The 14,145-nt window shown below is 44.2% G+C and overlaps 1 protein-coding gene across 4 annotated transcripts in view; it reads right to left on the bottom strand.

Moving 5' to 3' along the window:
* Nucleotides 1–14,145, bottom strand: part of unc5a (unc-5 netrin receptor A) — a 124,426-nt gene that overhangs the window by 12,990 nt on the left and 97,291 nt on the right. For 2 of the 4 annotated variants that reach the window (XM_051419111.1, XM_051419113.1), the window contains 5 exons: nucleotides 10,512–10,742; nucleotides 9,442–9,741; nucleotides 6,250–6,337; nucleotides 5,624–5,792; nucleotides 3,195–3,428 (listed from right to left, as the gene is read on the bottom strand). In XM_051419111.1, the coding sequence (XP_051275071.1) occupies nucleotides 3,195–3,428; nucleotides 5,624–5,792; nucleotides 6,250–6,337; nucleotides 9,442–9,741; nucleotides 10,512–10,742 (1,022 nt within the window). The remainder of the gene's footprint in view (nucleotides 1–3,194; nucleotides 3,429–5,623; nucleotides 5,793–6,249; nucleotides 6,338–9,441; nucleotides 9,742–10,511; nucleotides 10,743–14,145) is intronic. The other 2 variants (XM_051419112.1, XM_051419114.1) reach the window with 1 other exon arrangement.

The following is a 14,145-nucleotide window of genomic DNA, read 5'->3' as shown; positions in this document are numbered from 1 at the left end:
ACTTGTTTTTTTTGCCTTTATTGGATAGGATAGCTGAAGATTGACAGGAAAGAGGGAGAGAGAGGGAACAACATGCAGTAATAGATTCAAACCCATGGCTGCTGCTGACTCGGTACATGGGGCACCAGATCTACAAGGTGAGCTATAGGTCACCCCGACATTGACAGTCTGACCTGATGATGGCATTAGAGGAAAAGTCCGGAGATCACCAAAGTCAGTGGGAACTCTGGGGACTTTTAGTGTATAAGAATGTGGTGGCAATCGATCAAAGAGAACTCATGCGGGCCCGACGGGGCGTCCCTTCCCAAATGGCAAAAAAGTCCCATACAGTTATTCATTCATCACAAAAGCTACTGTTAGTATTTATGTTGGCCCTTCAAAAAGTCTAGCACTCAACAGCCTACAGACAAACTGTGCTTGAAACTCTGTAAAAAATAAATGTGACAGAAAGTGGGTGGTTTATAAATCATTCTACATGTTTTTTTTTTTAAATGTACAACAACACTGGCCTTACAAAACACAGACATGTGGGTGTAAAGGAAGGACATTTATTTATCAATAAACACCAGGGTATTTTGTCATTGTTCCACTACTCAAACGTGGGTTATGCTCAGAGGAAAACATACTGAGCATTTTGTCCTTCCTACCAGAAGCTGACAGATTCTGAATATCACAGCTCAATATAAAAAAAAAATAGCTGCAGAATATTCCATTCCTAAAAAGACACCTTTTTCGGCACCCTTCCAGTTTAATTAGATGTTGGTGTTAGGTCTATCTCTGTACTGAGAGGCCTGGTTCACTGCAGGTGTTTCAATCAGTTGTGGGATGGAAGAACATCAGTGATGCTCTCCCACAGGTCTAGCTGGGAACAACTGAGTGCACAGTGAAGGCGCTACCAAACGCCGATCATGTCTCCTCTGCTTCTGTGCCAGCCTTGGCCGGGCCCATCAAGAGTGGGACACACATTAAATATTAACTTAATTGGTCCCGGCAGAGCCCTGCTAACATACGGCAAGCATCAGATGGAAATGTCACTGTTTCCCCAGAGCCCCCGCACACTTAGGATCAAAGACAATAACACTGGTTCTAATCTGCTGTAATTGGGAGATAAGAGATTGCATGGTACAGCGTGCATAAGTGTAGCGTGCACGTGTTTGTGCATGTTATTCCCGCTGATGGAGGCTTGTCAGAGCAGACTGACAGCCAGTGCGGGGACTGGAGATAAAACCTCAGCATCCCTTTTGGTTTCTGCAGTTCTTCCTGCCGCTGAACAACAACAGAAAAGGCAGAGACATTTTTTCATCTCCCATCAAAAGTGCAGCCTGTTTAATGCATGAAAGGTTGACTTCTTGTCTGAAAAACGAGGTGCAGTGCCTTAGCAGGGTGCAAATACTGTCATAAAATTCACATGTGCTGGTACTGTACATCAACACAAACATTAAAAAAAAATGCTGCTGTGCCACTTCATTGTACCACCTACTGCTACTCCACCACTGTTACACTCCACAATTAACTCTAATGGTAGCCATAGTGAAAGTCTAATCATAAATGGTGCATTTTAAAGATAGTGATTAGTGATTAGGCTGAACCTCTCCAGGGAAGTTTAATCTCCACTCAAAGTGGTTAATGTACTTGCTAAATGAACTGCTCCCTCCATAATGGCACCAAGAGCAGTGTGAAGTCGAGATTACTAAACAGTGTGGGCCACATTCTAAATCACTCACTAAAAACTACAAAACCCTGGAGACGCCGTGGCTTACCACAGGACCAGGTTGTGTGAGAGACGGGGAGCTAATGCACTCAAGGGCGTCGAGGGAGCCGCAGAGTATGGCAGCACGAGTGCTGGAGTCAACAAGCTCAGATGTCCTTTTCCTGGCTAAGAGAGCGGGAGAAGAGCAGAACAAGAGCTAGCTAGAGGGAGAGACAGTGAGAAAGAGTTTTTTGTGCACCAGCAGCCTTCCTGCATCCAGCAAAGGACACACAAGGTCATTTCAACAGTTACACTGCAGCAAAACACCACTGGGTCACCCAATGATCTGAATATATAAAGAGAACAATCATTACAACTGCCTTGATAGCAAATAAACAAAAAGGGCTGATATCTATCTGCAAAAAAAAGCCCTTCCTCTGCAGAGCTGCATCAGCTCCTGTATGCTACATCTTACATTTATTTCAACGTTTGAACACAGTTTAGTGTCACCCAGTGGCTTCCCTGAGCATGCCAGCTATCAATGCAATAGCTGTCAGAAACTGAGAAAGATAGCAGCAGGGACAGAATTGACCCACCAAAAGACAGATGTAAGCTAGGAGAGTTTTCAGTAATTCCCACCCCACAGGCAGAGTATGTGCACAGTTCCCATCTCATCTTCAGCTCCCTGAATTTGAGAGTGCTAATTTCAGACCGAGCCCCCGCTGCCTTCCATTGTTTATGTCCCACAGCCATCCATAGATTGTGCCGGTGGCGAGCCACTGCTCAAGGAGGTCAGCCATTACAGCCGGCAAAAGTGGACTTGAGTGGGAAGTGGCACTTGTGGCTGTGGGTGGTGTCAGACGAAAAGGAACAGCTTGGAGAGAGAAGGAGAGGTGCGGAGAGAAAGAGAGACAGCACGGGGGTTGCTGGGAAAAGATTGGGGCAGGCTCTCCTTTTAATTTACTAATTAACCATGCAAATGAAATCTTAACAGGCTACTCAGAGGCAGTCCTCGAGGGAGGGAGGAAGGCATTAGTGCTTGATTATACTCTGTCCATGTGGAGAGCAAAAGAGAGAAGCGAAATATGCTGTTGAACAAAGTGATGGGAAACTTCTTGGCCCACGGCAGTCAAGCAGAACCACAGACAGCAAGAAAGGAATGAGACATCTCTGTATGCACGCACACAAACACACACACCATGATTAACCTGGACATATGCATTGTTTCAATAGACTCACAGGGAACATCAGCTCCACAAATCACCCACACTTCAACTGCACATGGTGTAATCAGGCCTGCAATATTGTTCAATTTACCATGGCCACACCTAACTCCTACATGCGCTGATTTCTACTAACCTTCCAATATGACAGACAATGCTATTATACATAATAGTCTACCTATCACTCAGCTGGTGTGAAACTGCTCCATCCATGCAATCTCAGTCCTAGAAACTGCCTGCCAAACAGAATAACAGGCAGCGCTACATTTGTCACAATTTACCTTGAAGACGTCCTGCGTGTCGTCCATACAGTAGACCCTGATGTTGTACTCCAGCGTGGAGCAGTATGCGTCAGAGAAGAGCACCAGCCTCAGGCGCTTGGCAGCGCCCATGTGCAGGGACTCTCCCACCAGGGCGAGAGTGCCCAGCTGCTCCGTGAAAAGCCGGCACGTCTCGGCCTCAAGCTGGCAATAATAGGGCTCTGACACCAGCTCCTCCCCCATCAGCAGGACGTCCTGGAGGAGGCGAGGGCGAGAAAAAAAACAAGGTGTGAATGGAAGGTCAAGCACCCAATTTATGTAGGAGGGAAGGGTAATGTGTTTACCTGGGTACCTGATGTTTGTATGTGTGGGTGTGTGTTTGTAAAGGGGTTGTTAGGAAAGTTTGGCACAGTTACAGGGCCCCAAACTCTGTCCCTCCTGCAGTGTGACAAAGTAACAGTTAAGCTTAAGGTCTTTAAGGTATTGTTACTGTAGGGTAAAGTATTTGGGTAACATTTTAAATCAATGGAAAAAGGAATACTTTGTTCTTCTTTCAAATTCTCTTTTTCGCTGCAGTGCATTTGCTCCATGTTGACATAAAGACACACATTCCCTCATACAAAGACACATCCTATAGAACACCATCAATTTACTTAATAATGCATGAACGAGGTACTCAATTGACATGAAAGGAGACTCGAATAGATTCCTGGCAAGAATAGATGGTTTTGGAGAAAGAAAAGACTGTGGAGGTGCAGTAAATATCGGATTATTGGGATTTCCGGAATTTCCTTCAGCCTATGAGATTTGTTAAGAAAGGTGAAAACAACTTGCCAATTTATCTGCAAAACAACACTACTGCCTGATGGTGAGAAGTGTTAAAAAACGCCAACAGGCAGTACAAGAATTAACTGGTACTTTAATTTCGCTGTCAAAAAAAAAGAAAAAAAAGAAGAAGGAAAGAAAAGTTTAAACATTGGATTTTTCTTGCTTTGTTACAGAGCTGAAGTGCTGTATCACAAGTGCATTTCTAATAAAGATGACATACCTACGAAAATATCCTAACCCATCACAGTACAGGATAGTTTTATGAGATCATTCCACTGCTCTCTAGGCTAATTTGATGAGGACAAATTGGACCCAAGGTGACAACATTTTCTCTAAAATCCCATCATGCCAGTTGACTGACTCTTCTCATTAGCCAATCAAGCTGAAGAGAGCATTCTGCCTGCCAAATGCCCAGCAAGCCCCTCTAGGATCGATTCAACACCATCTACATCAATAGAATTAGTATTGACACAATTCATTTGCTATGCAACCACAATGGGGTCTCACTTTTTCATCATCTTAATATTTCTCCAAAGTGGAGCAGAGAGTGTGGTGGCTCAATTACACCACTGAGCACTCACTCTATGGGCAATTCATTTCTCTTACTCCTTCTGCATGTCCATTTTCACCATCTCTTAATGTCTTTCTCTTCTTTCCTGAGCCGTATCTCCAATCTCCCACTCTTTCTAATCATTTCTCTACATCTACATTACCTGCCTGCCCACTTTGCCTTTCCCTCTTTGTCTGTCTCGCTGTGGTTGTTTCCACTCTCATCCTCTCGTCCACCTGGCTCCCTTTCCTTTGGTGGACACGCAGTCAGGCCGCTGGGCTATATTTGGTCCGGCCGATGATTAAAAGTGCTGGTCTAACCTCTGCCTCAGACAGGCCAATCCATCCCACAGACACCCCACCGCCGCCACACACGGGGAGGCTGAATAATTTATGCACAATATCGAACATGAAAGAAGACCTACTAACACTCCAAAGCCCACCAGCACCCCTTTCCAATCTCTCTGGGTTGTTGAGATGGGTATACTGCCTCAAACCGCGTTTGTTTGCGGATGTGTGTGTGTGTGTGTGTGTGTGTGTATGTGTGTTTGTGTGTGTGTGTGTGTGTGTGTGTAGGGACACCAAACGAGTTTCCCTACTCAATCCTATTGGAGTCTGGCAGTTCTGGTTACTTTCAAATTTCATGGATAGAAAAATGGGGAGGGAGCTCTGTAATTGGAAGCAGCGGTCAAAAATGGTCAAGGAGCACTCAGAAGAGTACTTTGAGGATCAGTAATTTGCTTAGAGAATTTCTGTTTTGAGACACATGTTGCCTAGCAACTCTTGAGCTGGAGAGAGCCAGCGCTTCCAGGCTTTTGTTCCAGCCCAATGAGAAAACACCTGATGGTCAATATAATTTAAACCCTATGGAGTGGATGAGTATTGGGCCAGAACTACCTCTGCTATACAGCATTGAGTGCTTTCCAGTGCGAGTTTCAAGTCTCTGCTGAGCAACTTTGTACTTTTTTTAAAAGAAAATCTCTCAGTGAGTTCAGTAAGACTTTACAAATTCACTGGGTGGCAACTTTGTCTTTCTACGGAGGATTTGTGCCGGAGTTAGAGTGCTGCCTCACCTCCCAAGCGCCCTCATAGTTCTGCTTCTTGAGGCGGACGGCCCAGTTATCGAGGCATGCGTCAGAGCAGTGGTCCATGCTGAGGATAACTGGCCGGCTCAGGACCACCCCAGGAGGGCCACAACTCACAACGGGACTGAGCAGGGTCTGGCAGCCTGCCAGGGGTAACCTATACCAGGGAGAGAAGAGAGAGAGAGAGAGAGAGGGGGGAATGAATTGAGATGAAGTTATTAGTGAGAATTTACTGGTCTCTTGGAAGTATGATATCATACTGTCACCTCTGCAAATTATCTAGCAGCTGTAACAGAGAACAATGAAAGCCTGCTGGACTCACTGACTAGCTAAACCAAGTTGTGATGACTGAGTAACACTATCACACTACGCTACAATGACTGTGCCTTCTGAGACTGAACGTGGCAGGCCAGATACACAGTGTTATCCAAACAATTCATTTAACTTAAACAGTGCACATCCTGGTAAAAGGCTACATTATTTATTTACATCCCTCCTCCACAGTACTGGCATAGACGCTTAAGCCTTTCCTAATGGAACAGTAGAGCATCAATACAAACAGGCTAGTGGCATCCAGGGAAGACTGCCAGTTAGGCAGTGTTAAAGAGACCCACCTTAAATCTTCCTTCCTCTGAACAGTGAGATAAATCTCATAGATCTTTCCTCTGGGGATGGCCTCGGGAGGAATGAGCAGACTGATTCCTAATGCAAATAACAACAAAGGAAGAGAGAAAGGGGGGTAAGGAAGAGGGGGACAGGCTCATTTGTTCTGACTGAACAATGCTTTTGTCATCTCACAAAAGGAAGCCGGCCCACTCAACAAAACTGTATGGCTGCAAAAACAAAAAACAAATCTATTCTGAAGGTCAGAGGCAGCCTCCGTCAGGTACAGTAGATGCAAATCTCTGCACTGGCAGCCGAGGCGGCACACATCCCCACGGTCAACAATTAGCTGAGACAAAGGCGCACACTGCATCGAAGTTTAAATGTCCTCCGTCTGCCACCAAGTAGATAATTGAGACTATGGAGTGGACTACTCCAGGAAAATTGCACTTCCCCAGGAGAGTATGGGAATGCACCTTGGAGAATAGAGAGCGCTATTGAGGTAGTGGGGGTGTTATGGCATATGTGTCAAAAATCTGCAGCTTAGAATTCTGTTTAAAATGTAGTACAAACAGTGACTATGTGACACAATCCTAACAGTTTCTGGATTGTAAACGGAGTCTGTTTACCATCAAAACATCTGTCTGAATAAGGCGAAGGTGCCTGAATGCTCACAGCCTTGTCTGAATCTATAAACCTTCTTGTACCTTCCATGTGCTCGCTCTGCATCTGTGCTAAGTGACAGTATATGTCCTCTGAGTGAATGCATGCAAATGCTGAGTTTTGTTTTTTTCCTGTGTCCCAATGAAAAGATGGGTGCCAATGTGTGGTATAGTCTACATGTCTTCGAGTTAATCCATGCATAAAATATCTGTAAGAGAGCAGAGGAGAGACAGTGAAAAAAATACAGAGAGAAAGAGAGAGAGTGATGGCAAGAAACACAGGGAAAAAAAGACCTTTTCTCCTGGTGTACTGGCGCTGTCATCGGCTAATCTGGACAGCCTACAATGAGCCAAGTGAAAACACTGTCTTCCAGTATAATTATATAAGCTCTGTACTCAGCTAATGTGAAGAGGGGAAGCAAAATAGGGGACTAATGATGTTGGGCTTTTTATATCTTTTATCTTTAATGGACTATCTCTATTCCTCTGTCTATTCTCACAGCACACAACTGACACTTGTGGACATCAGCTACAAATTTGACCAGCTCGGTCATAAGCAAGGGGCCTAATTGGAATAATTTGTCCTAGGTTTTATTCCAGGAATCTTTCAGAATACAATGTATTTGGATTTTATAGGTCATCTCATCACTGCACTGAACATTAATTTTAACTATTCACTATGCAGTATAGTAATAATAATAATCATCATCATAATAATGGTACATTTTATTTATTGAGCGCCTTTCATGGTACTCTTCACATAAGTTATGTGTAGGTTGATGTAGGTTATTGACAAAACATTTTACTCCATCATGCATTTTAGATACTGTAAAAGCAAATAACTTGGTTTTTTTTGTATGATTTAGCTTTTGTGTTAGTCACTTTTTAGATAAACGAGTGAACTCACTTTAATCACCCGGCTAAAACAAGCCACTCATGCATTTTGTGGTGTCTCGTTTGTTCCTTATAACGGTTATAAACTAATTTGTATCACAGAGAGAAATACAGCCTGTGCACTAAGCTGTTTTGTGTGAAGCGCTCAAACACTTTTATGTGCGTTATCCCGGTACAAACCTATTAGAAAACCCACATGCACGAGATTTAAAGGCTGAATGGTCTGGGTTGGTTTCAACAAGACAGTGAGACGTTTATGGGACTCAGCTGTTACTGATAAATTGTCCTTGTTAATGTCCAGTCGGAGGCATTGTGTCATTAAAGCAGGTGTAATAAAGTTTCTGTAAATGTTCTTATTTTATGTAAAAGCAATGCCAATGTATTTAAAATGTGCAATACAAATAAAAACTGATTTGTTCCCACCGTATTTCTACATTTAGTAGCAGATGTTGTCTGATTGTTTAGATAGAACTTTTGTTTGTTTGAAGTATAGCAGAAAACAGAACATCCTTCAGAGGATTACTAAAATCTCCCTGTCCTTAGATGACATAGACTTACAATGCTGTGTCTACTAAAACAATACCTGAATGAAAACTACTCTGCTTTTACTGTCCAACTCTGGTATATAAGTTTCTACCATTGCCTTCTCATCTTTTCATAAATTACATTTACAAATTACAGTAGGAAGCAGTAAACTGGCCCTGACCTAGAAAACCGATTATACATTGTTGCCCTTCAGTTCTCACCTACATTTATTACAATTGGACCTCGAGCTGTAAACATAAAGACTGGGAGGTAATCCATCGATCCATCAAACAGTACTGGGGGACTTTCATCCAGCTTCATTAGCGCTACATGGACTGACACCAATCCATGCTGCTCTTTAATTTACCCTATGTGTTTTTTCTCTGGTGTCACAAAGTGCTAGCAAAAAAGAGAACTGATAATGAGCATTGTTAGTTGAAAGTGCTACTTGACCTCATATATCACATCAAGGTTGGACAGGTAAAAGACTATCGTCTTGTCTTCAAAAGCTAAACTTCTATTAAATCCACCAGTTAAAATAGCAACGTCCCAATCTGTATAAAATGTATGTATATCCCATATTTAAAGACCATTTGGTAGCTGTAGCATAACATATTATTGATATATGTTTTTTTCCTGCTATGTCAGGATGAAAAGGAGTTAAAACAGGAGCATGTTGAACTTGCATCCTACACTGTCCGTTTTAGCAGCTCCACATTGCAGATAAGTGAAACACAAGTGACACAACAGTAACTATTACCATAATATTACAGAAGAAAATACCTCTTTTGGTCCTGTTTATGATACATGAGTGCAAAATGCAGCCTCAAATAATAATGCTTATAATCTATTATCGCAGTAATGTGCTGTATAATCAGTGATTTTATTTCCCCAAATGGGTCCACTATGATACAGGATGACATCCCCAAAGCTGCCCATCCATATGACTTTATGTTTACATCTCGTTTACATCAGTTTTTTTTATAAATAGTCTGTGAGAACATGAACTGGACCAAAACAGCAACAATTTTCTTCTTCCTTTCTTGGTCCAAACTAATCTAACTGAACTACAGGCATGAATGCACCCTTAGAAATCCATATTTACCTCAAAAAGAAACCCACCTGTGTTAGGGATCGTCAGCCTCCCTCCCAGGAAGTTGAAGGTCCCATAGGAGGTGTTGGCTACATCACGGGGCAGCGTTTTAAAGTAGCTCTGAGTAGACAGCCTGCTCACAAACTCAGCGGGGTCCGAATTAAGCTTGCCATTGTGCAGAGTGTGCGAGCCGTTGGGAAGCGGGTCCAGCAGAGGCCCGTTGGTCATTGAAAACTTCCCAGTGGCATCATGGCGAGAGCGTAGGGTGCCTTGGTAACTGGTGGTGGTAGTGGTTAGATCAGGCTGGATGGTGAGCAAATGGGAATTCTCTGTTAAAATAATAATAAAAAAAAAACAGACAAAAGCAAATGTGTGAATCTCCATGAGTGGCAGGCGGGTTGGTTCATACATCACAGAGACAGACCTCACACTCTCTAAAGCTGTCGCAACACACACAGAAAACTGAAACAAACAGGAAGAGACACATGGTGCAGAAAACAGAAAACTCACACGCACACACTCTTGACAATACACAAACACAAATTCCACCTAAAGCCAGTCTATTCCCCTTCCCTCTCTCTCTCTCTCTCTCTCTCTCTGTCTCTCTGTCTGTCTCTTTAGCAACCACACAATCAATTCCAAACAGAACTCAGATGCAGCTTAGCACCCAGAACGTATAAAGGCTTTTTTCACGGTGAATCACAGGCACTGCAACCCAGTTCCCCATCTCCATCCAACTCAGACAGTTGTATTTCTATTACTCGCTGGTAAACCTCAGAGGCTCTACAGAGGCAGTAAACAGAGTGGGTACATTTCCTGACAATGAGGTGGTGGCGAAACATAATGTGTCAGGCAGGCAAATAAACAGCGCGTGCACCACACACACACACACACACACACACACACACACACACACACACACACACAAATACATCTTGCTTAGACTATAAACCACTGTAAACACATTCACACCACCTCCACAACCACAAACAAACACAGGATCAGTGGTACATGTAGATGAGTGCTTCACGGTCACGGTGGGCAGACGGACAGACCGACGGACGCACAGAGGAGGGTAGAACAAAGAACAGTGTCCTACTGCTGTGGGGGGGAGGCCTGCGTGGCCGCGGTGCCCACACACCTGGCTTGCTGGGCTTGATGCCCATGGGCTGGAAGCCAGTGGTGAGGATGGAGGAGTCTGCCACGTCGGCATCCAGGCCCTCCTTCTTGCGCCGGTAGACCAAGACTACCACGATGAGAAGCAGAGTCAGACACAGAGCCACCGCCACCATACCCACGTAGAGTGCCACGTCCTCTGCCCCGCTCACAGCTGCAAAGGGAGGACACCAGGAAAGAAATTATTAACCACGACTGAAAACCTCCCTTGGGTATTGAACGACAATACCAACATGCTCTGCTGCGATATTTTCTATTATTCAGTGTGAAGGTCTCACTTGAGAATCTGTTTAATAGCATGAAACCAGCTTCACATTGCTTTGCTTTCCACCTAATGCTGCTCGCCTTTGTCCCTGCCTATTTGATGCAGAGACAGCATTAGCAAATATTAGACAACCATCTTGATTTGAAGTCTTTTTATAAGCCTAAAGCTCGTCTACTTGCAGACAATCGGAAAGGAGAAAGAGCCAGTTCCTGTAGAAGGTTTTCAGCGTTACCTTACTTCATTTCTGCACTGGATAAATATATCTTGTGCTAGCATGTTCTTTCTCTCCCCTGTCTTTTTCTCTCTGTCTCTAAGCACACAACACCCCCAAGAGAAGACAGTGGAAAAATGAAGGATTTACTTATGAAATTCTAGCACCTCTTATTGAATGTCTCTCTCTCTCTCTCTCAAAAGCATAAGAGTGCCTTTCTCCCAAAAGTACAGTATGAAGATGACAGCTAAGCCCAGACAAATATCAATGTGTGTGTATGCACTGAGTGTGTGTGTGTGTGTGTGTGTGTGTGTGTGTGTTTTGCAGGAGAATGGGATTTGCCACGGCTGTCTCCCTGGGCTGGGGGAATTTGGTGGCGGAGGTGGAGGATGCTCCTGGGGCCTTTGTAGAGGGCCATTGTCCCGGGGAGCCACGGGGGCGTAGCGCTGTCAACTGAACACAGTCAAGGAGGGGACGCATTGAGCAGCGCAGCTTTGAGGGATGGAGAACAGCGGCAAAGGTTAAAGTGCTGCAGGCTGGCGTGCGTTGAGTTGACAACAAAAGGAGGAGGACAGAAGCAGGGAGAGAAGAGCCAACATACAAGAATGAAAATGAAAATTAAAAGAGGGACAAAAGGGAGACAGCATGTGCCTGTGACTGACAGCATGTGTGATTTGCATTTCAGCAATAAGCAGCAATAACACGTCCAGAAGGTTTGTGTCAAAATCAACCTGATTAACATTAGATAACATATTTTGAGGAATATCTCCAGACTGGCGTTGTGTTTTTCCACCACTGTGTATTCCTACAGCTTGACAGGAACTGCACCCAACCTTGGAAACACAGATTTGACAAGTTTTAATTGGTGTTAGTAAATCTGTGACATGAGAATGGCACAATTAAATTAGCAGAGTGCTAACATTCAAGTTTGTAAAAAAAAGAGAAAGAGAGAAAATGGTCAAAAAAGTATTCTTTCTCTATGTCTCTCACTCTCATCTCTATTCATCTCCTTTTATCCGTTTGTCCTTGCCTCCTCCTTTTGCCTTGAAAAATCCATTTCTTTGGACAAAGCTGCCTGACATACCCAAGTATTTAAGAGGAATGCCAGAATCTATTTTATGGGTGATTATCTCAGTACAATCTGAAACCTTAAGTAGCGGGATTATATGCAGCCAAGCTCTATGGCGGCCCGTTGTAATGCCAGAGATCTCTTGACATCTAATCAATTGTGAATGACTGGCTGAAGATAAACATGAGATCGTGTTTTGTTCTTGCCATCACATTGCACATCGGCGCAGAACATACTTATGACACGTAGAATCTTACAGGATACATACACCCTCTCATCCTGTCCATTTACCTGCCTGTGCCTCTCTCTTCTGACTCCCGTCTCTCTCTCTCCCTCTCTCTCTCTCTCTCTCACTTTCTCTCCTCAGGGAAGCATAGAGGTGCTTAACTGTAAGCAGCCTGGCTAAACCTTCCACCTTCCAGAATGAGCTCCCAAAAAAGGGGGGAGAGACTATGGCTGAACCTCTCATTAAAGTTCCCAAATCCAATTGTCTTGGTGAGTCAAAGGCCAGACAAGGCTGTGATATTTGGACTTCTAGCACTGTAGTCTACAGAGAGATGTGCACTCTGACTAAAGACAAAACAACACCCGTCAGCAAGGAGACAGGCCTACTGGGTTCTGCTGATTGGATAAACATAGCCTTAGATTGGCTGGTTGCTGTTTACTTTGAGGGCAAACCAAAGGCACCTAAGCCAACCTCAGATGCAAAGATCCAGTATCTCTACTCTTCCTTTTCCCCTGCACACACCATTCTTGTACCCAGACAATAAAGTCAGTCAATCAGTCAACTCTCTCTCTTTCTTCCTCCCTCTCTCTATCCCTCTCTCCCTCTATTCTGTCTGTAATCTCCGGTGGCTTATCGGAGCATCACCGAGTGAAGTTTTATCTGACCCACCAGGTGTCACAGCGCAACGATCCCCATGCTCGCTACAACCCTGACCAGCAACTGCTCTCAGCTCCTCCTGGCCCCCCACTCATTGATTTTCATGATGCCAGCCAATAATTGAAAGGACATCCATCACACTTTAATTGACATTGCTAATCAGGTTTTATAATTGGATGGGCTTTACTTTAGCCCCCCCCGCCTAGCTCTCTCTAACTCTTTTGCCACACACACCACCACCAATTTACCTCTATACCTCTCTGCGGCACGTCACTGCTTTGTTCATTTCCACTTGACGTAATTGCTGGCGAAGAACTTTTGATTCTCTTTGTGTGTGACCTCTCTTCATGATTGACATCCGCCTGCGGATAATCTGTGGATGTTATGAGCGGTTTTCAGAGTTGACCCAGGGCCAATCTCTGTTTGTTCCCCTCTCCTGCAGCTTTCAGTTCAGCTCCTCAGACTCGCTCCAGGGCCGGCTGGTTAGGGATCAGTTTCTGACTTGAGATGGCCAAATATGGACTTATAATTCATCTCCTCTGAGGCGATGTACTAGGCTCCTGTTGAAGTTTGGACTCTTGCCGCATTGGCAGTCAGCACAATGTCTGCACCCGATAGTCCTCAACTCTCTCTACCTGCTCCTTTCTCTCTCTTGCATTGATAAATAAAAGCTGTGCAGCCTCCTGCACCTCCTCCTTGGGCATTTATCAAGAGACCTGAGAATATATTTCATCCCATGGCCAATCCCAGTCAACCGCCCGAAGATGAATAACACTGGAGTTCTTAAGGTCAGGGAAATATGGCTACTAAAACTCTCAAAGTGAACGTGACCATTACTATCTCCACAATACAGTCGTCCCATCCCTCAGCGGGTCCTGGTGAAATATGGCCCAAAATAAATGTTCAGCCATTTTTCACACAGCCTGTGACCCCCGCTCTGACAAACAAACCCATGACGAGAACATCAGTTACTTTGCCACCAAATTAGCCCCCAAATTCATAAGCAGACTAAAGACAGCTTAACAGTTTGAATCACTTGTGACACTCCCAAAATGGGATGCTGCTGCAAATTAAGTTCATTACCTTCATCACACACATTAAGCCAAATAATTGTCTTTACGTTGTCCTT

This window comes from Dicentrarchus labrax, unplaced genomic scaffold (assembly GCF_905237075.1).
Source record: "Dicentrarchus labrax unplaced genomic scaffold, dlabrax2021, whole genome shotgun sequence".
NCBI classification, from domain to species: domain Eukaryota; kingdom Metazoa; phylum Chordata; class Actinopteri; family Moronidae; genus Dicentrarchus; species Dicentrarchus labrax.
Note: the sequence above shows the minus strand (reverse complement) of the source record. Positions and strands in the feature narration are given on the sequence as shown.